This window comes from Armigeres subalbatus, chromosome 1 (assembly GCF_024139115.2).
Source record: "Armigeres subalbatus isolate Guangzhou_Male chromosome 1, GZ_Asu_2, whole genome shotgun sequence".
NCBI classification, from domain to species: domain Eukaryota; kingdom Metazoa; phylum Arthropoda; class Insecta; order Diptera; family Culicidae; genus Armigeres; species Armigeres subalbatus.
In genome coordinates, this window is record NC_085139.1 from 175,140,838 (window position 1) to 175,166,305 (window position 25,468).

The 25,468-nt window shown below is 36.2% G+C and overlaps 1 protein-coding gene across 16 annotated transcripts in view; it reads right to left on the bottom strand.

The window, feature by feature from the left end:
• Nucleotides 1-2,774: 2,774 nt before the first annotated feature.
• The window catches only part of LOC134205546 (tropomodulin-1), a 210,870-nt gene continuing 188,176 nt past the window's right edge, over nt 2,775-25,468 (bottom strand). For 9 of the 16 annotated variants that reach the window (XM_062680849.1, XM_062680862.1, XM_062680866.1 and 6 more), the window contains 2 exons: nt 19,213-19,697; nt 2,775-3,590 (listed from right to left, as the gene is read on the bottom strand). In XM_062680849.1, the coding sequence (XP_062536833.1) occupies nt 19,640-19,697 (58 nt within the window). In that variant the 3' untranslated portion in view covers nt 2,775-3,590; nt 19,213-19,639. Of the gene's footprint in view, nt 3,591-19,212; nt 19,698-20,524; nt 21,284-25,468 lie in introns of all 16 variants that reach the window. The other 7 variants (XM_062680856.1, XM_062680859.1, XM_062680860.1 and 4 more) reach the window with 2 other exon arrangements.

Below are 25,468 nucleotides of genomic sequence, written 5' to 3' on the forward strand. Positions count from 1 at the left end.
TTTACAGCTCGAAATAATTTTATTGCTTATGTGGAAGATCGTGTCAAGTCAGGCCCAGAAACTTGCAATACGAAATTTACAAAACGACCCATTACTACTCATAAAGGAAAGTGCGTGTAAAATCCAAATAGGTACAATAAAAATAATCCACCCTATAAACCTTACATCCATTGAAGAAGCAGCAGAAATTTTGGTTAGATCGTCTCATCAAAATAATGTCAATACTAACCCATTAATAAGCACTCTAAAATACAAAACCAAAAAGCTGTACGCTAACCTTTATCAGCTGAAACCACAAGGACATCGCCGATCGAGAAGATGGAACTCTATCGGAACCGTATGGAAATGGATTGCCGGTACTCCAGATGCTTCTGATCTTCAAGCTATAAACACCACCATGAATGACTTAATAGACCAAAATAACCAACAATTTAGGATAAACCAGAATATCAACGATCGGATACAGCAACTAACCCATGTCATCAAAGATATTACAACACAAGCCAATCTAAACGATTTGATTATGAACGATGTGGAAATAATAACTTCAATCCTAAACGTTGACATTTTAAACAATATGCTCGAAGACATCCAGGATGCGGTCATGTTGTCGAAAATGTCCATCACCAGCAACAAAATACTTTCTATTCGGGAAATACTCACAATAAAAGGATTACTACATGACCAAGGAGTAAACATAGACTTACCAGATGAGGCATTACAGTTCGTCATACCAAAATTTGCCACTAGCCCAGGAACCTTGCTATACTTCATGCACGTGCCATTACTAGAGAATAACACCGCATCAATTATCAAATTATATCCAATCACCAACGGAAATCACATCATTAACCAATATCCGGAATACATAGTAAAAAGCAGAAATCACATCTTTACAACTCAGAATCCAAAGGACTTCGTCCAGAAATCTTCGTACCTCAAGGATCTTAATGATGAATATATCAACCCTCTAATCAACGGAAAGAAACCAAGATGCAATGTTACTTTCAACAATCAAACAAGCTACAAACTCATTTATGATAACACCCTCCTGATAACCAACATTAGAAATCAAAACCTAGAATCAGATTGCGGACCAGATAATCGTAGTTTGGAAGGCAACGTACTGATTCACTTCGAAAACTGTACGATTCAAATCAATAACAATACTTTCACGAACAAGGAACAAATCAGTGAACCAGAGATCATACACAGCGCATTTTATAATCTCGAAACCGATTGGAAATTAAAAGAGGTATATGACATTGGAAAAATTCATGAAAACACTATCCAAAACCGCCGTCACCTAGAACATGTGTATCTAAAACAAAATGGACTAAACTTCAAGTTTTGGAGCCTTTTTGGAGGATTTTCCATAACCGGAACAGCAACCGTAATTATCATCGTTGCAATCATTTTCAAATATACAAGAAACGGAACGGGACGTTCCTCACCTGAGGGGGGAGTAGTTATCGAACAGATTTCCTCCAACCCTGAACATCAATCAACATCGGACATTATCCAAGGATCATTAAATCAAATCAAGAATATACAACAACAACAACAACAACTATCCCTGCAATTGGCAACATTGAAGCAGTCACAAGAACCCGCTGGCTCATCAACTTCCACATAGCACCAATTGCCCCACTTACGCATTCGGCACATCAGCACAAACGTCGACCACGAGGACCAGACGACGATATCTGTTTTTCATAAATAACATAAATAACTTAGCTAGGCACAATCCCTCTTCCAAGTCAGGCCTTTGTAACTTTTGGAATAAATAAATAAAGTTAGTCTTTTCCCAAGTGTGGAACTGTGAAGTTAAAAGTTGCTCTCTTTCTAAAAAGTCTATCCGGTAGTCCCAAATTATAACTTATATATATATATATATATATATATATATATATATATATATATATATATAGGGGCCCTCCTTAGCCGTGCGGTAAGACGCGCGGCTACAAAGCAAGACCATGCTGAGGGTGGCTGGGTTCGATTCCCGGTGCCGGTCTAGGCAATTTTCTGATTGAAAATTTTCTCGACTTCCCTGGGCATAAAAGTATCATCGTGTTAGCCTCATGATCTCATGATATACGAATGCAAAAATGGTAACTTGGCTTAGAAACCTCGCAGTCAATAACTGTGGAAGTGCTTAATGAACACTAAGCTGCAAGGAGGCTCTGTCCCAGTGTGGGGATGTAATGCCTATAAGAAGAAGTATATATAAATAGTTTCTATTCAAAATTAATAAATTTCACTCAACTTCAAGTAAAATTTATCTAATTTTGGGTTCCTACTTTAAATCCCTGATTTGAGTGAAAACTACCTAATATTAGGTACTTTTTTCTAACTAACTATTTTTTATCATTTAATTTCATTTAAATTTTATACGCAAAAGATTGTTCCAAGTTACGATTCATTTCATTCGAGCAGGAAACGGCCAGTTGAATCAATTTCCTCCGTAATCGTCCCCATGTCGGCCCATGTGGCCGTACAACGAAACGCGTCAGTAATATCACTAATTAATCGTTCGTACGACCGTTTTTTGCAGGAAACCATCAACTTAAGCATTTTGCCAAAGGGTGGAAACCCAATCAATTGCATGCACCCTATCTATCAGGACTTAATTGAGCTGTTCGGAGTTTTTCCCCCAAATGCATGGAGATGCGAAGGTAATCATAGCAAATCGAACGTAATAAAATGACCATTACCTTCCATATCCCGGAGTCTTTCGGATATGTTTGAAATGAGGGAAACAGCTTCAGTGCTATGATTTTATATTTATATATATTTGACTTCACAGTGATGATTGGATGAACATAAACTCTGCTGTAGATTTTCTCAAAGCTAATAATCACAATTTTCCACATTGGTTTCTGAAGCATTAGAAGGGCAGTGGTTTTCTTTCAGTAGCAATTGATTCCCCCTGATAAATTTACAATTTTCTCATTATTGATTGAATCCATCATAACTACAATCGAAATTATTTCTTAGAATGATTCGAAAGCTTCCAAATTAAAATATATAGCTTTTTTTCATTATATTACATAAATATGAATGGTCGAATAAAATAAAATAGTTTGGGTAGTCGCCGAATACGATCTCCAATCAGGATGAAAACAGCAAGGAAGAAAATATACTTCATCGGGTTTCCTAAATAATAACTCTATCTCAACTTTACAATCTAAACTATAACTACAAAAATAGGGTTGCATCATACCATATGAATTGTCTTCTATCGTAACTAAGCTTCCATGCAAATCGTTGTTCGAATCAGCACGATTGGTAATTCCTAGCGGGTAAATCCGTTCGATCGGTATTCGGGTAAAATCAATTTTAAAATGTGCAACACTGGGACTCAAGCACCTTGTCGATTGCTGCTACGTTTGAGGAGACATCCTTTCTTCTTTTTCTTCTTCTTCTTCTTTAATAAGCATCAGCGAATAGTAATGGTACGATCCGTGTTCTTGAATGCTGGATCAATGCGCGTACTGAGTTGATGATGATGTGATGTTTCTTCTAGCCACGGAAAAATCCAGCAACGTTGCTACGATTGCCAAGACCGATGCGGCTCCCGCGACAAACTGTGAATACATTGATTGATAATTAAATATGTGATTACACTAAATAGATGGTAGGTGTGTGTACAATAGAAATGTAAAATTAGTGGTTGTTTTGTAAAATAAATAATATCGTTACAAGGGTAGGGACAATAATTATCTAGAAAATTCAAGGAAGAATGTGTTTTAAGATTTCAATCGTATCAGTTCAATTTAGGAATAATAAGAACGAGCACAAAGCAACAGCATCCAAACAAGAAACATGTTTTAAGAAATTTCAAGATTGTTCGCTAATGCGTTACATGTCTGGAACATATGATTATGTGGGGAAAGGCCGCTGTACTGAATGATCAAAATATGTGCACATTTTAAGTGCAAATCAAGCATGATCTAGAAAGGAAGACAATACATATTCGTCAAACTGGTGCCTGCCACGTCAAAATGCATTTCAATGTAGGGGACGGGGAGGAAATGATGATGCCTTGATGTTAGAAACGAGCTTTTCGTTCGTTTCCAATTCTAGCAGTTACTGCTAGAATAGTCAAATTGAAGGCTCATGTAGGTGAATTGACGACGGTATTTTTTAGGCTCTTTCAGTTTTTATGATAAGCTAAAACGGGCTTTGTGTCAACCATCCGACGATTCGGTGTTTATCGCACCTTCTTCAGGGATTTAGAGGCTGCTTTTTGTTGTAAGCCTCTAAATCCCTGAAGAAGGTGTAATAAACACCGAAACGTCGGATAGTTGACGCAAATCCGTTTTAACACACTGTTCTATCCTAGAGCCAAGCTTTTGCATAAAGGGGAAGGGAAGGATATCAGCGGGGGAACTAAGGTAGTTCGATTGCTCATATACTCTTTCCACACTTACATTACGCATCAGGTGGCAGATTATAAAATAATAAGATTTAATTTTTGAGAAAAAATCTATATTTCTGACATTGCGCTCAAACATTGAATAAGGGGCTATCCATATACCACGTAAACAGTTGAGGAGGGGGGATATGGAAAATGTTCACGGCCTAAACAATTTTTTGAAAATTTATGTGAACAAATGTCCACGAGGAGGGGGTATCTACAACTAACCAAAACCTGTGCATTTTGTATATGGACATCCCCAGGTGTAACGCAATCCTTATCCAATTAAGTGAGATCAATGCTTTTGTAACTCTTTTTTGAAACTTCAATCAGCAGTGCAGTAGCTGAGCTCGATTGATTATGTCCCTGCTTTTTGCATCGTATTTGAAACTTTGCATGAAAATTAGTTCGAGAAGGCATTTTTTTTTGCATTTTTGGCCTAAGAAGTTTAAATTTATCATAGTTGAACTGTTCCGATTACCGATCACATCTCACTGAGCATATGTTCGTCTTATATCGAAACAGAGAAACAAACATTTGCTTGAAGAAGTTGCAATAGACACAGAATCCTATCCCATTGTTTCCTATTGAAAATTGATCGATAATTATGACCAAAATACTATTTTTCATTTGCACGAGAAAGGCACCAACATCGCTAGGTGGAATAACCAGGGATTTTTTTCATCTGTCTCTTAGTAATTGGTTCCGAAACTACCCAAGAAACAATAAGAACGGTCAAAATTAAGACCAATATTTTTGATAATTTTATATGTGTCGACGAAAATAATCTTGCATAATTTGATATTGTTGGGGACTATAAAAGAATCTACCCCATAAATCAAAAAAAAAATCATAAAAAATAAGCAAACTACCAATAAAGAAATCGTGGAATGAGAAATAAAAAATATAAAATTTCCAAAAGTAATGTAAACCCAAAAAAAGCAAAAAAAAAAAACTTCCACCAAACAGAAATATATTAGCACTTTCAATTTTCCATAAAGAAATCAAAATATTCCATTGCAATAAGTACAAAATTTTCAAATCAATATTAGCAATAAACAATTGTAAAATTTTCCACAAAATAATTATTTTTGTTCCTTTTGTGGACTATAAACAATAAAAATAAAAAAAAAAATTAAAAAAAATGCAATAAAAAATATGAAAGTTTCCTTGGAAAAACATAAAAAAGCGTTTTATCTAAGACTTTTTTTCATAGATGACCCCTTCTTTTAAAGCGTATACCGTTTATGGAAAATTTTATAAATTTTTTGCGGATTTTTTTAAATATATTTTTCTAATGCTCTTTTTTTATTTTTCGTGGAAAATTTTTCATTTTTTTGTTTATTGCTAATATTGGTTTATTATTGGAAATATTGCATTTTTTTTAATGGAATATTTTGATTTCTTTATGGAAAATTTTCCTTCATAAGACCAATACAAATATTTTAAAAATATGTCTTCCCTCCCCCTCGTATTTCTTGGCCCAAGAATAACAATTTGAGGGTCAACAATAGAATTTCCGGAATATTTTGATGATTCTCAAAACATTCTTCAACAAATTTGCCTCACGCATTTAGAATACGAATTGGCAAAAAGGAATAGCAAAAGTGAAATGCAGTTCGAATAAAATCATCTTGGGTAAAGTGAACGTTAGGCAAAATAACAGCTATTTCAACAATGCTGTTCTCACAACACAATTTCTGCTCGCTTCATACCCGTCGCTCGCTTGCGACATCTATTCACACTGTTCTTCATTGTTGCGCTCCCTCTTTACTTTGAGCTTCAGATGTTGTACTCACCGATAAATGCCAATAAATCAATAATGATAAAGTTGCTTATGGATGTGACTTTCTCAGTCTGAGGATAATCAAAACGGCTAGTAATTTAAAGTTACTCGACGTTTCGGCCGAATGTATTTGGCCTTTTTCAAGTCCAATGTAATAATGTTCCGTAGATCACCCTATAATTCTTAATGTTCATTAGGTAGCATACAAGAAGCCCAAAATATGCAAAAGGCATTAATTGGCGAACGAAAAACCGTTGGCAGAGTAGGTATATGTTCAATATCTGTTTAATGTTATGTTTCATAATTGTGCAATATGTTTCCAGTAATTTCTCTCGAAAAAGGCCAAATACATTCGGTCGAAACGTCGGGTAATTTCAAAATCTAGCCGTTTTGATTATCCTCAGACTGAGAAAGCCTTATCCATAGGACAAAATTTTTATTTTTGTTTTGTAGAAAATTCTTTATTGTTTATAGAATTTGCGTTATTTACGGAAATATTATATTTATTTGTTTCTTACACTCTGATTTCTTTATTGCCAATTTCTTTCTTTTTTTAATTGTTATTCTTAATGAAAATTTTATTTTGCTGTCGTTGATAGGCTTCAGCTCCTACTCTAATGAAGTGTTTTTCTCCACTGGATTCAATAATAGGCCAATCACTTCCAATCGCCCTGAACGTTCAGCACCCTCAAGTCCTATTGAACTGTAGAACGCCATCGTGTACACGGACCTACCATGAAACCAACAGCCTTTTCGGGTTCTCTATTGAATACTAGTTGACCCGGCAGACGTTGTCCTGCAAAGTAGACGAAAATGCGCGTTGTGAACTGCCCATGCAAAATATCCATACGAATTTAAATTTTAGTTTTTCACGATTTACTCAACCTTACTCGTGATTTTCGCATGGGCAAATATCATATAAACCCGTCGGAAACGATAACGAACATATCTGCTGAAGGAATGGAGAAAATCCATCCAGCCGTTTTCGAGTTATGCGGGTACGAACACAGACCATTTCATTTTTATTATATAGAAGATTATGTTTTATTGATGCTCTTCCGGCATACGAACAACGTGTCTATTCATTTGAATAATTGAGGTGGGCTTACAGAAATATTTTTTGTTTGCTCTTACTGAAAATAATTCTACGGAAGACATTCGAACTTTGTAGTAGATAGGTTTGTTATCAATTGGCTTCTTAACTAATGAAATTCTTTAATTTTTAGTTGCGTAGGTAATTCTAGAGCACGGCGCACTCTAAGAGCTGACGTCCTCGGAAAGGTCCAACCGCAAACTACGGCACTGCATATTCTATCTATTTGTACAGTACTTTAGAAATGCTTAAGAAGAGTGCGAAAGAACGCCTACCAACAAGCTTAGTTTTAAGCAAGCCAGTAATGCGTATCGTTTTTTGAATAACACACTCTACAAATCATATATATGGCGCGTGCAAACAAATCTTAGACGACACCCACGAGGATTCTGGAGCTTTGTCAATTCAAAACGGAAAAGCGCGGCGATCCCATCGAACGTAGGGTTTCTTACCCCCCCATTCCCGGCCTAACATGCGTACGACTGCATTATTTAATTGATATTTATGACAAGGAGCAATGAGTTTTGTGGGCTGTGGAATACTGCAATGGGGTTGTCATCTGCTTAAAAAATAGATAATTCTGTTAAACGCCATTTTAAAAAACTTTAGTTTGGTTTAAATGAACATGGTGCATCATTCATTTCAGTCACAGCGATGGCTTTTCCGGCATACCCCAAGTCTCTTCAGCATACGCAATATTTTACTCAATCTCGCAACATCTTACTTTCATTCTCTCTCTCTCTAAATGGTAGAGAATGCGACGCAAACAAAAATATGCACGTTCCACGACAACATGATGCCAGATAATATTATTCATAATAATTTTTATTTATTTGAGAAGATATATTCACTCTTCCAAATTCCTTCCAAATACTTGTAAAATATTTTTTTTTACTTTTTGGAATCGAGATAATTATAAATAACAAGAAAGCGTCAACGTGTTAGGCAGTTTTCCTATTAACGATGAAGGATTATCTTCATACAATAAGACTCCTGGCCTTTTGGCAGCACTGTACGACTAGAAGTTCTTGGGCCGAGGTGATTTTTTGTACTGTTTGAGAATATATTTTTAAATGTATTCTAATACATTTGTATAAGTTCTAGTACTACAAACAACTAGAAAGAATGAATCGACTGCTTTGAGCGTGCTTACAGCGGCACACAAGGAGTTAACTTTCTGAAATCAGTATGGCGATTTCGATTTCTCAAAATTAAGCACTTTAATCGAAAAAATATTTGGTAGGCGTAGTAGCGGACACCATCCCTCATAACCGATACCAAATAGTTTTTCATGAAAAGTTCCTAATTTTGAGAAAACCAGCGTTAGATGTCTTTCGCCATACAAATTTCTGGCGGTTAACTCTTGCTGGCTATTTTGTACATATACTATAGCGCCTGGATGTGGCTGCGGCGAGTAGAAAATCAGCCACTGCCAATAATTCATTGAAGTGCGTGAGCTTAGCATTTATTGTGTGGTGATAAACAGCTTAAAGCAATGGTTCTTGTATCGAGCACTGTGACGATTTTCAGGTAGGTGTTTATCTGATGATACCGTTTTGTAAAAGTGGAAAGAGTCACTCCGGCTCAGTGGTGTTGCAACAAAGAGCAAAAGTTTGAAATCTACATTTTTATTTGCTATAATTGGATCGATTCTTCTTCTTCTTCTTCTTATTGGCATTACATCCCTACACTGGGACAGAGCCGCCTCGCAGCTTAGTGTTCATTAAGCACTTCCACAGTTATTAACTGCGAGGATTCTTAGCCAAGTTACCATTTTTGCATTCGTATATCATGAGGCTAACACGATGATACCTAATGCCCAGAGTAGTCGAGAAAATTTCCAATCCGAAAATTGCCTAGACCGGCACCGGGAATCGAACCCAGCCACCCTCAGCATGGTCTTGCTTTGTAGCCTGCGCGTCTTACTAAGGAGGGCCCCTATTGGATCGATTAGGAGTGAAATAAATGGTTGAAGAATATTGAGTATTGTGCGAGATAAATAGAAGACTTTTTTCAAAATTATTTGAGATTATAATGTGCGGAGCAATTCTGGATGCTTCTAAAATGCTTCTATATCCACCGATCAACACGAATTTCTGCCCGGGCGATCGGTTACCACGAATTTGTTGAGTTTTACATCGAAATGTATCTCGAGTATGGAGGACAAAGCGCAAGTAGATACTGTCTACACCGATTTGAAAGCAGCTTTCGATAAAATCGACCACGAAATTCTGCTACACAAGTTATCCTGTCTTGGAATATCTACGCAACTGGTAGGTATCTTGGTTGAAATCCTATCTTATGGATCGGTAGCTTCGGGTGAAGATCGATGGCTATGTGTCAGCGCCTTTCACAAACAGATCTGGAGTACCGCAAGGTAGCAATCTTGGACCGCTACTATTTGTTCTTTTCTTCAATGATGCTGTTTTGGGTCTTGGTGAATGTTTCAAACTGGTGTACGCTGATAATATGAAGCTTTACATTGTTGTACGAACGTTAGATGATTGCCAGGCGTTACAAGTATCATTAACTCTATTTGCCGACTGGTGCCGTAGGAATAAACTGACCGTCAGCGTGAAAAAATGCCTAGTGATAACATTTCGCCGTACCGTATCTTCAATATTGTTCGACTATCATATTGATGGCAAAATTTTTGACAGGGTCTCAAGTGTGACTAACTTTGGGATCATGCTGGACTCAAGAATGACTTTTGATTTGCACCGTTCAGCAATAATTTCAAAGGCAACAAAGCAGCTAGGCTTCATTTCTAAGGTTGCGAAGGATTTCTCTGATCCACACTGCTGGAAATCATTGTACTGTGCACTCGTCCGTCCAATTTTGGAAACTATGTATGTTAAGACTCGAGCGAGTATTAAGGAGTTCCATACGTTCAGCGCCGTTCTTTGTCGTGGAGAGATCCTGAAAACTTTTTGCCGTATGCTGATAGATTTCGATTGCTAGGTTTAGACACGCTGGAAAACCGACGAAAAATACAGCAATCTTTGTTTGTTGCTAAACTATTAGCTGCTGAAACTGATGCCCCCGATCTTCTATCCATGATGAACTTCCGTGTACCGAATAGATCACTGCGGAATACTACTTTACTACAACCACGCTACCATCGAACGGTGTTTGGATACAATGAACCGATCTCGGCATGTATTCGCGCATTTACGGCTGTCGAAGATTTATTTGAGTTTAACGAGACAACTACACGTTTCGTAAATCGGGTTAATCGTTTGTTAAACTAGTAATAAGTTTTTTTTCTATTAGGAATGTTTGTCAGATAGACCATTTTAAATTCAAATACAAATACGAAATACAAATACTTATGGGGTATAGCTAACTCGGGGGCCTCTCGTTAAGTAAGTACCATAACAACACTTCCTTCCCTCGCTAGTTACAGTGAAGATGGGCGTGGCCAGAAGTAGTAATCCTCATGTTTTTGTTTTTCTTGTCTAAAACTGGAATCAAGGACCACTCCCCTTCTTGATTTCTGATAGCATTCTAGATAAGGATCTCAAAAGTTAAACATGAGTATCACTAGTGTCTAATTTACGAATTACATCGCAGCAATGCTAATGCTAAAACTTTAGAAATGCTTAACGTGCATTAAATTGAGGACAGTTATCGGAGGAAAAGTTCTCTCCAAGACAGCTAAGTAAGAAAAATATATTAAGCTCGTTTAGTGGAATGTATTAAACCGTCTAAGACGAATTAAGTACTGTCCATTTAATTCCACCAGTTAATTTTCGTTATCTTTGCAGATACGTATTTCGACCACAACTGTGTGGTCGTCTTCAGTGTCTTGTACTTGACTCGACTTGAAGAAAACAATCGCAACTTACACTATTTATACTACGCTAGGTACCTAATCTAATCTTATATGCCTACTTTATTTACCTATACAGTAAATTACTTAATGGCAGCTCTTGGCTCTTCAAGTTTCTACCTAAACAATAAAGTAATTTACTGTATAGGTAAATAAAGTAGGCAAATAAGATTAGATTAGGTACCTAGCGTAGTATAAATAGCGTAAGTTGCGATTGTTTTCTTCAAGTCGAGTCAAGTACAAGACACTGAAGACGACCACACAGTTGTGGTCGAAATACGTATCTGCAAAGATAACGAAAATTAACTGGTGGAATTAAATGGACAGTACTTAATTCGTCTTAGACAGCTGAGTAAGTTGTGACGAGACGATCGCACGGGGACAACAAAACTGCGCAATAAAAATCCTGTTCGACAAGATGCTGATGTTAGGGGTTCCATTTTTCCCGGGAATCAACTTCCCGAGAAACGGGAAATAAAATGTTAACTTCCCGGGATTTCCCGGGATCCCGGGAAATAAAACAATTTTGCGAAATTCAAAATCGTAACGTGAATAAATAACTAGGATAATAAGGATAAAAATATACTCTCGACCTCAAGGGATTGATACTTGATACATTGTGTAAAAATGATTGAAGAGTTGTTGAAAAGTCTGAAAAATTGTCTCTGAATCGGGAATCCCGGGAAAATTGATTTCCCGGGAAATTGTTTCCGGGAATGGAACCCCTAGCTGATGTATTAGAAATTTAGAGACAGTACTCGTCGATAGAAACCCTTAAACACGAGATGGTGTATTAGCAAATCAAACCACCTTCCTTTTGCCAGTGGAGCTGGAGATATATCAGCTTCCATAGGGGAGACTGGGTAGACTTGATCCCCTTTTCTGATTTCTGATGTATCACAGCCAAAAATGAATAAACATACGCAATTTCCACACAGACTCTCTAAGAAATATAGTATTTAACTTTGCTGATGTATGACAGTCCTTAAATTATTGTTGTTTTTGATACACAATAGATTTTTTGGAGTGCTGTCAAAAATCGACTTTTAAAATATTCGGGGGAAATTGATCCCTCTCCAAGAACTTGTTTTGATAAAATTAGAAAGGTGCCCTCAGGTTTTTTTAAATATTTTTCCTTCAAAATACGCGGAATTTTCGAATTGCTGTGCGTATACGTGAACGATTTTTGTTATTGAATTTAACAGCACATGCAATTTTAAAATTTGGGGAGACTTGATCCCCTTTTTATGATATCTAAGTAATAAATAATTTTTCCAAACAACCCTTCATCAAATCTGTCAAATTTACAAAAAAATAGAAGCCTGAGAATAGATTTATATTTTTTTTTGAATTTTTTCGCCAAATTTTTGTATGGGTGACTAATGAGGGATCAAGTGTCCCCATATTGAGGCAATAGCTTCAAATCCAAATATCCTAAAACTTTGATGGAATGTTAACATTTTCATCAGTACAGATCATTAAGCATTTTTATGGTATTGTGCTGTGAAAAAATGAAAGCATTTGGTCATTGTTATGAAAAGTTGATCAAATTTTGCTTGGCCAATAAAAAAATCTTTGGGAAGGTCAAAACACACAAACCGCCCTGCAGAATAAATAAGGTTGTCAATCCAAAAAATAACTCACCACATAAAGGTCATTTGTCCAGAGGATCAATACTAAAAAATACGCTAGAACAAAACTACTTTAGTCTTCGATAAAATAGGGGGTGATCAAGTCTCCCCGGGGATCAAGTCTACCCACCTTCCCCTACTGATATTCTTTCCTCCCACTTCATACAGAAGGAAGGAAGGTTATGCGATTTATCACAAATATTGCCGCTCGCTTTCAATTCGGCTTCTATTAAACATTCTTCATGCCTGCCGTTTCCTAATGGAACTATCAAAATCTATACTTTCGCCTCTAATTCTATCATGAACATAGATCAATAGTTTTTGGCAAAACTCAATACCTTGGGGCACTTTCAGTGCTGAAACTGTAAGCAGTACTTAATAATTGCTCTTCGAAGTGCGTGCACATATGTAGTTTCGCAAACAAACAAAACATTTCTTACACAGCCTTTAAAAAAAAGTTTGTTTTTCGTGTTTTTGTCAGAATACGAATTTTTGGACAAGGATCAGCATATATAAAAATCTCATTTTGGCCAAAAATGTTACATATGCAGTAGGGTGGCTCAAAAAACACTTTTTCAAAATTTTCGATGGGCCCCTTATTCGGCTCTATTTGATGCCCTGATGCTCTGGACAAAATTTCAGCCAAATCGGTCAACGTTTGGGCGGTGCTAAACTCGTTGGAAGTTTATAAGGAAAAATGTATGCAGAAACATCCAAAAACAGTGATTGGCAGTTGGACGGCACAATTTACGATCAAGAACAATGATACTCATTCAGTTCTTGTAGAATTAAATACAGAGTGTTATGCTGAAAACCGCGAGAAGATTAGAGTTTGCCCGGCTTAGTTATTAGCATTTCTCTGAAGAGGGGTTTGAGCAAATTTCGTTTCTTTTACCTTTGAAAAGAAATAAATTCACCCCTACAACACTCCAGTAAAATGCTAATATCTTTGCCTAATAAGAGACCACATACGCCAGTTAGCATATCAAGTATGAGTTCTGGTGGAAAGCGCTCTCGTACGGTACGTTCAATGTTCTAAAATTTGGATATCCAGACGTCAGAGACGATGGTATTAAATAGAGACACGCGGAGAGAATAAACGCAATTCTGGTTTCACGGCCAGCAGACAAACAAAATATGTGCGATCGTCAACATAAAAATTTGTGAGAACTTCAAGTGACTCTCCGTGTGAGCAGTTATTTCGTTTGCTCCAACTACATATTTTCACCATTTCCTTATATTCAACAATAAATATGATTAAATACCATTTATAAATTTGCTATGAGAACTCTAAAAACGTCTTCATTTACTAAACTTTTCAAACTTTTTTATAATTTCTATCATGTTGATTACAATACCTATCTTGCATTTAGTACCGATTGGTAATTTTTGTTTACTTTGCTCGTTTGGTACCGCGTTTGACGGTTCGTTTGGTACTTTCGGCTTCACTGTTTGCGGGTCTCTATCTATAAACAACGTCTCTGCCAGACGTCAGGTCAGCGTCCGATATTTCTGGTGGAAGGTCAAATATGCGCACATATCTAGTGTTTCCCCCCACGAACATACAAACCATCACCAACCATCGTTGGAATGGAAGTATTTCTCTCGCTTAGAATCATAGGGGCATAACTGTATTGATCGATTTCTCTTCGTCAATGTTTTATTCTCATCAATGCAGCGAATTTTAGCAGTTTGCGTAGATTTTATGGCTTGCGGTTATAGATGATGTTTGTCTTTCGTTCCAGAAGCATAAATTACGGTCGAAACTTTGAATCTAGTTGAGTTATTATTCGAACGTCCCTATGATCCTAACCCGGATAAAAAATACAATAGAGTTGCAATAAAATATCATAAAAATACAATATATTTTTTGAACATTAAACTCTATTGTTCTTATATCATACCAATGAAATTGCTATATTGTTATTCCAATAGACGTACAATAAATGCTATTGGCAGTAAAATTTTGGCAATAGAATTACAATAGATTTTATTGTAATGGCAAAATTTTGTTCGAGAAAAAAGCGAATTTCTTATTGTAAAGATACATAACAACCCCCATTTTCTATTGTAAAATTCCCATTTACAATAGGCTTTATGGTGGTAAACAATATTCTTTAATGTTATTCTGTTGTGAGCTACAGTAGAATTTATCGTGATTACCAATAATTTCATCGTACTGTTAAGATAATTTCTATTGTAATTTTATTGGGATTTTTTATTAGGGAAGCGCGAGAATGGTTCGTTGCGGGCAATAACGAGTTTCATCGCTTCTTTGCTTTTGAAGCGTGTTAAAACAGACTTCTTATCAAAAATTTTGTAAGCCGCTTCCATCGTCGAAAGGTCACCTTTGATGGATTTGACTAAGCTAGCCATGTCTGCTACTGTTGGCTGAACTGCATCTCCTGGCTACACAAAGGTCACCGTAATGGATGTGGTTGAACACTGCTACAACTCAAGACAAAATTTTCAAAACGACTTATCTGCTTTTGTAAACAAAGATTCAAACGCCGATTTGACGAATCTGAAAGCTCTCCCACGCAAACCAACACCACCAATAGGTAGATGATGGTTTCGGCTACCTGGTGATGGTGTTGGTTTGCGTGGGAGAACTATCAGATTCGTCAAATCGTCGTTTGAATTTTTGTTTACAAAACCAGATAAGTCGTTTTGAAAATTTTGTCTTGAACTGTAGATGGCCAACCTAATGAAAATTTGGATGACCCAAAATATCAAATATGATTTTCAATTAAAAAGTTATTTAATGAAAATCATTGTTGTTTGCGGTATTATTTGCAAACATAAAATGAATCAAATTTTCATTTTTTTTGGTGACAAAATTGGGTCAAAAACGTGACAAACTGGTACGTAATAAAATGGGGTCCAAAACGTTATAAAATTGGGGGTAGACAAAATCGGGGAGTGACAAACTGTATTTTTCGATACTGTATTTTTAAATTTTAACTTCACCGTGTTCAGGACGTTTTAGTTTGTCGCAAGGCCTCAGTGCCTGATAGGGGAGTTAATTTCAAGCAGTTCCGCTGAAGCCAGTGTTTCTTTTTCTACAGCGATTTTATAGTCATTTTTTTTAGTTGAGCATATCAACCGTCTTGTATTAAATTGTCAGCAGGAAAAACCTATCCCGGGCAGGAGCCATGAACAGAATAACAAAACATGGTATGGACTTGATTGATATAAGAGACAAAAGAGCTGGCAAAAATATCAAACATTTGCACCGAAATATCATTGAAATATTAATATATGTCATGAATAAGAGCAAACCAACGGCACATGATATTGATAATTTATTACAAATAGCATAACTTGATCTTCTCATGATATTTTAGTACAAAATAATGATATTACCATCTGATCTTTTATCTCTTATATCAATCATGTCTATATCGCGTTTTGTTAACTTATCAACATTTGATATTATTGAGCTATTTTCGTCAACTCGAGCAACTGCCCTGCAGATTTCTCAATAAGGTTAGATATTAACATTTTTTTAATTAAAAATCTATTATTAGAATCGTATTACTTTGAAAAATTGTAATTAATGCAGGTGCGAATATTATTCGATATTTGACACTTTTAAGCTTAATTTGAGTCGGGAAATGGGACAGACCTTAAGATGCATTTTCCAGGCTCCATAAATGGTAACTCGAGGAACAAATATACCTAACTAGAAGTGTAGCTTAACTAAAGATGTTATATGTACATATATACAATTTGATCGTTGTACACACTTAGAATATTTCACAGTATACGGTAATTTTTTACCGAACTTTCAACAGCTGAACGTACGGTAATCTGTTCGGTAATCGAAAAAAATATTACAGTCCGTTCGGTAATTGGATTTTTGGTGACCTGTCAAAAAGTACCGTACAGTTCGGTAATTAGATTCCTTGACCATCCGTCAAATTCTACCGTACGTTCGGTAATATAAAAGCCATAGTTACCGGTGGTTCGGTACTTTTTTTGTTTTGAATGTAAATATGATTTCTTTCTCATGTTTCGGATAACTTTCTATTTATAAGTAATGGCAATAATCAGACATTATTTTGCTATTCCTTTCGTTTAATTTGCAAATATATTGCAAACAAATAACATGAGCCATAATTCAAATTTCTACCACTCAAAATGTTTATTCAACGTAGCAACATACCGCCTAGATTTTGATGAGTGTCGTCGGCACCAAATGTATCCCAATAAAATGTATGTATTTCGTCTAATGTTTCGACTGAAAAAAAATACATTTTTGAGAAGCAGGTAAAAATAATTAGATCCTGCAACTACCAACCTGTTCTATAATCATAATCTAACTAAGGTTTCCGGAAGCTTCTATTTAGCAAAGTGTCTCCAACAACCTTTTAATTTTGAAAATGGCCACCACTATGTGACAGATAGTATTGTTTTACTGAAGTTCGGTGATTCAAATATAATTTAACGATTTCTCGCTTAACTTTTCAAAAGGTCCTAAGTAACATTTTTTTCATGATTTAATCTGAATAATGCAATCAATATATTTCATGTTAATCTGTTGATTGCAATACTCAAATTAAATCATGAAAAAAATGTTACTTAGGACCTTTTGAAAAGTTAAGCGAGATTTGTCCGGTAAAGTTCTTACCGTATTCGGTGATAATTTGTTTATACCGTACGAACTGTATTTTTATATACCGAAGAATGTCAATGGACGATTTTTTTTACAAAAATTCGGTAAAATAAAACAAGTTTACCGTACAATCTGTAATTTCTTATGTTTACCGAAATATTTCGTCAATTTTTTTACCGAACAGCGAAATATAATCTGAGTGTGTATGTCTTGCGTTCATCACTGAACATGATATTTCATATGACACTCTTTCATTACCAATCCACAGATATATTTTCCTAGAGATATTTTTAAATTGTGATGACAAACAAAAATTGTACTTTCCTGATTAAAGTGTAGATAGTTGTGTGACGTAAGATGCGATGAGACAGCTCACATGTTGGAAAAACTTAATTCTGCTAAGATGATTTGAATAACAAACTTTTAAAAACGGTTTTCAAACAATGATGTTAGGCCAATCTTCAAAAACAACACTTTCTCGATTTTTTGTTTTAATTTAAATTACGGTCAATTGAGCGTACGTATGAGCTCCATGAGAGTGGGCGCAGTATCAATTTGAGTAGAATATTCCTGCTTTGAGGCAGTCATAGTAAATAGAGCACTCGTCTGAATCGCATGAGGGTGGATGCAGTATATGCTCTTTTCTCTTCAACGATAGTAATAAAGTATTTCTTTTTGCAGTAATGTTGAGTCTCCAAAATAAAGTAAACCCGAGCTGTTTAACGAACCAAGTTAGAATAAATTAGTTTAGTCAAACAACTCTACATACGATCAAAAATAACCTCAACTTGACCAACAACTTAACTTGAACAAGAAGGCGAGGTGCACAGCGAGCAAGGTGGATCGATCAGGTGGAGGACGACTTGCGGACCCTCCGCAGACTGCGTGGTTGGCGAAGTGCAGCCATGGACCGAGCTGAATGGAGAAGTCTTTTATGTGCAGCACAGGCCACTCCGGCCTTAGTCTGATGATAAATAAAAAAAAATTGACCAATTTCCTGGGGGCCGAATGAATGTTTGTTATGTAGCGTACACACGCTCAAACACGTTGGACTAACATTGACTCCACCCCCAAGAAAATGCTTCGGTTGCTGCTTTGTTTGACCGTGTGTGAAGTTGTTCGAACAACCATTTGACAGTTGGTGGCTCGGTTGGAAAAAATCAAAGCGGTTTGATTTTGGTTTGAGCTGTCGGGGCGGAGTCAACGTTTGAGCGTTTGTGGTGAAGTCGCACAAACCCCCATATATTTTTTGATGGTTGGTGTTTAAGTTGGCGCTTCGGTCGTTCGTGTGTGATATTGTTGGTCGAATAAATTGAGTGTTCGCGCCGCTGTTGGTAGAACATGATGGATGCTTGACTAAACGATAAGTGGAGTCAATGTTGGTCAAACTGCTTGACCGGTGTGTACGCTGCATTAAACATGCTTGACCGTGAGGTTATCAATTTTAGAATTGGAGCCTACAGGCCCACACGAATAATCCTGCGCAGACTCCCCCCTCACAAAGAAACGGACGTCTCACTCAACACATGTTCCATCGTTCAGCTTTTTAACAATGGATGTAACAATTTGTAAGTGGTCGGTCGGCAACCGAGGGCGCTTCAATCGGTTTTGCTTGTGTTTGACATTTGCGCACTACCGCCACCTGGTTGTCGCTTGTTCTATCACAGTGTTTTTAGCATTGGACGATAATGTTTTCGTGACGATGGTTCTGATGGCATTTTACTCTAAGTGAGATGTCTGCTTCTCAGTGCCCCATCCGTTTTAATGGCTGTCTCATCACATCTCAGTGTAATACGCATAGCATTCATAGAAAAGGTATATCAACTTACGTTTTCACCACCAAATAGTCCTTCGTTGTTCCTCCGGCCTCTACCGAACAGTTGAGCTGAAGCATTTTCACTAGCATTTGCGGTCTTTCATTGTTTTGATGTGTTATAAGTTTCAGTAGGATTTAAGGTGGTTTGACTGTTTGGATACGGACTTTGGAGAACTAGTGTATGTGTTGATGTTGTTGTTGTTGTTGTTGCTTTAAAGGATATTTACACATACACAAATACGGACATAATGCGCAAAACGACCATCCAGCAGCAGACGCACGGATCGTACACAAAAGCTACACACGCAAACAGACACGAAAGCATTCGTTTTGAACATATCGATCATTTGTTGGTTTGTTTTTCTTCTTGTTTGCAATCTGAATTAATATCTATGCATGTATGTGTGTTTAATGTGTTGGTTTGAATTTGTAACGGTCGGTCAAAGTGACTCGAATGGGTCCGAATTTACTTGCGCTGATTCAGACGGGTTTGGCGTACTGTGAAGAAAAAATGATGCAAATTAATGAAAGATATTTTTACAGTGATTTGAATAAATGTGTTAGCATAAAAACCAAACAGGTTGTAGTTAGTAGTTATTTCATTCCACACACTGTTAGAGAAAACCGTTAATTTTAGCCAGCAATGCTCTGACATGGACTGACAAAATACGACAAATTGTTCACGTTTATTCACCTAGAACTGAAATTATTTAAATAAAATCGAAAATAAAAACTGAAAAAGTGCTACACGTGTGAATTGGCCAGAACAGTTGGCTTGATGTTGATTCAAAATCCGTCGAATGTTAGACTAAATTTGAGAAACAGCACTTTTTAGATTTTTGGTTTTAATTAAAAAAAAAAGTTAGAGGAAATATGGGTTCTTTGGTAATATTCACCTTAAACAAATTAAAGAATCGATCTAAATTTTTTACGCGAAACATCAATTATGGAACAAGTGTGGATCTTTTTTATTCAATTGATTTTTGGCTCCAGAAAACTGACAAAAATTATCTACATTTTAGTATAATATTAGTTGATTTTAAATCATGTAAAAACATTAAAAAATATTACAGTTTTGTTAGACATTACGCAAATTGTTACAGACTAAGTCAAACAACTCTATTGATTGACAATTGGACTGGAAGCAATCGGGATAGTCAGCCAACAACAACCTTTGGGATACAAGGACTATAGGGAACCGCATTTGCTAACTTTTGAATCATTTATACAAAAGCGTCCATCAGCGACGGAGTTCGAGGAAGCACGCAACGAAGCAATGCTCAAAACAAAACACAACTCATCACAAAACAGAAAGAGGTACGAACTTTTTTCAGCCTTTTCAACTCCAACGACTTCCATTCCCCGGTGTTGGAAAACAGACGGCGTTAGAACTCTCGATGACTACCCAAACTTTTTCATTTTTCCGAGACAAAGGGTGAGATTTCCACAGAGCACATAAATGACAATTATGACTCTTTGACGATGATTAGCGGGACCACAGATGATTTTCACAGTATGATGTAAAAAATAATAACGCTTATGTTGACAACATCTGGATGAAGTTATTGATGTTGTTTGCTCCTGTGCCTGTATTATTGCTCCAAGCGTAAGACGATAATGAAACTGATGATTTGGCTTTTAATTCTAGATCATTTCAATAGCTCTGTTCTCCTATTGACTAACTACTTTTTATAACTTTAGCATAACAAACAAAAAGTTTTGATTGGAGCAATTTTCCATTCCTCTTTCTTCCTTTAAATTACATTGTATACACACAAGGAAGCTAAAATTGAAAGAAAGTTCACTCCTTTCGATTCACGGCAAATTTTAACTCCCTCTTTTTCGCTGCTAATATGTATACACTTGTTTTACTCTACAGTTGGAAAAAAGTCGTACAACCGTCAGCAAAAAGTTTCTCTTATTCTTGTAAACTTCCAACATTGTTCACTAAATAATATAAATTAAGCCTGCCTTTTGATTCTGTAGTTCTCCTGATTACATTACAAAATAGTGTGATTAAGAAATAGTGAAACGTGTAATCTATTAAATAACGTTCTTAGCCACTCGATAAGGCGATCTACGAGCTAGAATATGAAGAAACGTGTGGAGAACAAACGAATGGAAAAATAGAAATTGAATTAATAAAACATCTTCGTGAGTCAGAAAACATAACAAGAAAATATGAACAAAAGAAAACAAGAGAAATGAAAATTAGATGGAAAGGATAGAATAAAACACAGGACAATAGAAAACGACAAACGAGAGGGGAAATTCAAACTGAGAAATCGATGTTTAACGAGTGTTTAAATTTAGGAGTTGAAATTGGAAGAGTTTAAATGCTCAATGTTCGATGCTTTTCTTTGTTATGGAAAATATGATTGTTTGAACAAGTATTCAATACTAGACGAATACACCCGATCTTGTCATTGAATTGGTGATTTATTCGACTGTCAATTGTTGAGTTGATTGCAGCGACACACTCTAGATCGTTTTCAATGTGAGATTGATTGATCAAATTCAAGCATTAGAATTTGCATTAAATTTTGCATTGGAAATCTTTATGAATTGTCCAAAACAAGTAAGTACTATCCCAATAAAATTGACCACATAGATAAATGGGATAGTTTTACTTCACTTTTGATAAATGAAGGCATTCCATTAAAGTTGTTTTTCTTTTCACTTTCAGGGGAATTTTTTTTTGCATATTCAATCTAAAGTGATAAAACTTTCTGTGACAAACATTGTTGAAATGTCCACTAAAAGAACGTGGGGATTTCTGGCGGAAACTTGAAAGAATTTTCCGTAGAAATTCAAAGCATTTCCCGTTAAAAGTTAAAGGATTTTTCCATACAAATCCAAAAGAGCATCCCATGAAAACTCGAAGAGTTTTTCCGTGCCAATTTCGAGGAATACGTCTATGGAAATTCGAGGAGATTTTTGGTGGACACAAGAAGGAACTTCCTGAAGAAATTCGAAGAAATTTTCCATGGAAAATGGGAGGAAATGTCCTTGATAATTTGAAGGAGTTTTTGGTGGAAATTTTAAAGAATGTCCCAAAAAATCAAAGGAATTTTCTGAGCATATTTGGTGGAATTTCCCGTGGAATCTAGAATAAATATCCCGTGAACATTCGAAGAAATTTCATATGAAAATTGAAAGGAATTTCTGTAGAAATTCGGGAGAATTTCCCATGGAAATTTAAATAAAATTCCCATGGAAATTTGGAAAAAAAATCCCCCAATTGCCATGGAAATCAGGATGTATTTCCCATGGAAATTAAGATGAAATTCCCATGCAAATTTGGATGAAATTTCCATGGATATTCGAATAAACTTCCTATGACAATTCCAAGCATTTTTTTCAGGTAATTCGAATGGATTTTCCGATGAAATAGAGAGAAACTTTCCTTGTAAATTAAGGGGAAATTCTCGAAGATATTCGGATGAATTTTCGAATAAATTTTCCATGGGAACTCGGATAAAATCCCTCCAAATTTCCGCGGGAAATTTATTTGAATTTCCATGAGTAAGTCATCCGAATTTTTATAGTGTGGATTTTTCTTGGTGAATTCAACTCAATTCATCAGACTTTCCACGGAAAATACATTCGAATTCCCACGACAAATTGCCATGGGAAGTTTTTCACGGGAATGTTATTTGAAATTTCACGGGAAATTCATCCGCATTTCCGTGGAAAGTTCATCCGAATTTCCATGGGAATTTCATTCGAATTTCGACGAGAAAGTTATTTGAATTTCCTTGAGAAATTCGTCCAAACTTACTTTGGGAAGTTCATCCAAAATTTTCATCGGAACTTCATCTAAATTTACATGGGAAATTCATCCGCATTTCCGTGGGAAATTCATCCGAATGTCCATGGGAAATTCATCCGAATTTCCATGGGAAATTCATCCGAGTTTCTATGGGAAATTCATCCGAATTTCTATGGGCAATTCATCCGAATTTCCATGAGAAAAACATCTGAATTTCAATTGGAAATTGATCTGAATTTCAATTGGAAATTCATCCGAATTTCAATTGGAAATTCATCCGAATATCCATGAGAAAAAAATTCGAATTTCAATTGGAAATTCATCCGAATTTCCATTAGAAATTCTTCCAAATTTCCATGGGAAATTCATCCAAACTTCCATGAGAAATTCATCTAAATTTCCATAGGAAATTCATCCGAGTTTCCATGGGAAATTCATCCGGATACATACATATTCGGATTCGGATGAATTTCCCAAGGAAATTCGGATGAATTTCCCAAGAAAATTCGGATAAATTTCCCAAGGAAAGTCGGATCAATTTTCCAAGGAAATTCTGATGAATTTCCCAAGGAAATTCGGATGAATTCCCCAAAGAATTGCGGACGATTTTCTCAAGCAAATTCGGATGAATTTCCCAAAGAATTGCGGACGATTTTCCCAAGTAAATTCGAATTAATTTCACAAGGAAATTCGAATGAATTTTCCAAGGAAATTCGAATGAATTTCTCAAGAAAATTCGAATGAATTTCCCAAAGAAGTTCGAAAAAATTTCCCAAGGAAATTCGAATGAATTTCCCAAGGAAATTCGAATGAATATCCCAAGGAAATTCGAATTAATTTCCCTTGGAAAGTAGAATGAATTTCCCGTGGAAATTCGAATGAATTTCCCGTGGAAATTCGAATGAATTTCCCGTGGAAATTCTAATGAATTTCCCGTGGAAATTCTAATGAATTTCCCGTGGAAATTCGAATTAATTTCCCGTGGAAATTCGAATGAATTTCCCGTGGAAATTCGAATTAATTTCCCGTGGAAATTCGAATGAATTTCCCGTGGAAATTCGAATGAATTTCCCGTGGAAATTCTAATAAATTTCCCGTGGAAATTCGAATGAATTTCCCGTGGAAATTCGAATGAATTTCCCGTGGAAATTCGAATGAATTTCCCGTGGAAATTCGAATGAATTTCCCGTGGAAATTTGAATGAATTTCCCGCGGAAATTCGAATGAATTTCCCGTGGGAATTCGAATGAATTTCCCGTGGAAATTCGAATGAATTTCTTGTGGAAATTAGAATGAATTTCCCGTGGAAATTCGAATGAATTTCCCGTGGAAATTCGAATGAACTTCCCGTGGAAATTCGAATGAACTTCCCGTGGAAATTCGAATGAACTTCCCGTGGAAATTCGAATGAATTTCCCGTGGAAATTCGAATGAATTTCCCGTGGAAATTCGAATGAATTTCCCGTGGAAATTCGAATGAATTTCCCGTGGAAATTCGAAAAAATTTCCCGTAGAAATTCGAATGAATTTCCCGTGGAAATTCGAATGAATTTCCCGTGGAAATTCGAATGAATTTCCAGTGGAAATTTGAATGAATGTCCCGTGGAAATTCGAATGAATTTCCCGTGGAAATTCGATTGAATTTCCCGTGGAAATTCGAATGAATTTCCCGTGGAAATTCGAATGAATTTCCCGTGGAAATTCGAACGAATTTCCCGTGGAAATTCGAACGAATTTCCCGTGGAAATTCGAACGAATTGCCCGTGGAAATTCGAATGAATTTTCTGAGGAAACTCGAATGAATTTCCCGTGAAAACTCGAATGAATTTCCCGTGGAAATTCGAATGGATTTCCCGCGGAAATTCAAATGAATTTCCCGTGGAAATTCGAATGAATTTCCCGTGGAAATTCGAATGAAATTACCCTCGGAAACTCGAATGGATTTCCCGTGGAAATTTGAATGAATTTCCCGTGGAAGTTCGAATGAATTTCCCGTGGAAATTCGAATGAATTTCCCGTGGAAATTCAAATGAATTTCCCGTTGAAATTCGAATGAATTTCCCGTTGAAATTCGAATGAATTTCCCGTGGAAATTCGAATGAATTTCCCGTGGAAATTCGAATGAATTTCCCGTGGAAATTTGAATGAATTTCCTGTGGAAATTCGAATGAATTTCCCGTGGAAATTCGAATGAATTTCCCGTGGAAATTCGAATGAATTTCCCGTGGAAATTCGAATGAATTTCCCGTGGAAATTCGAATGAATTTCCCGTGGAAATTCGAATGAATTTCCCGTGGAAATCCTAATGAATTTCCCGCGGAAATTCTAATGAATTTCCCGTGGAAATTCTAATGAATTTCCCGTGGAAATTCGAATAAATTTCCCGTGTTAATTCGAATGAATTTCCCGTGGAATATCTAATGAATTTGCCGTGGAAATTTGAATGAATTCCCCGTGGAATTTCGAATGAATTTCCCGTGGAAATTTGAATGAATTT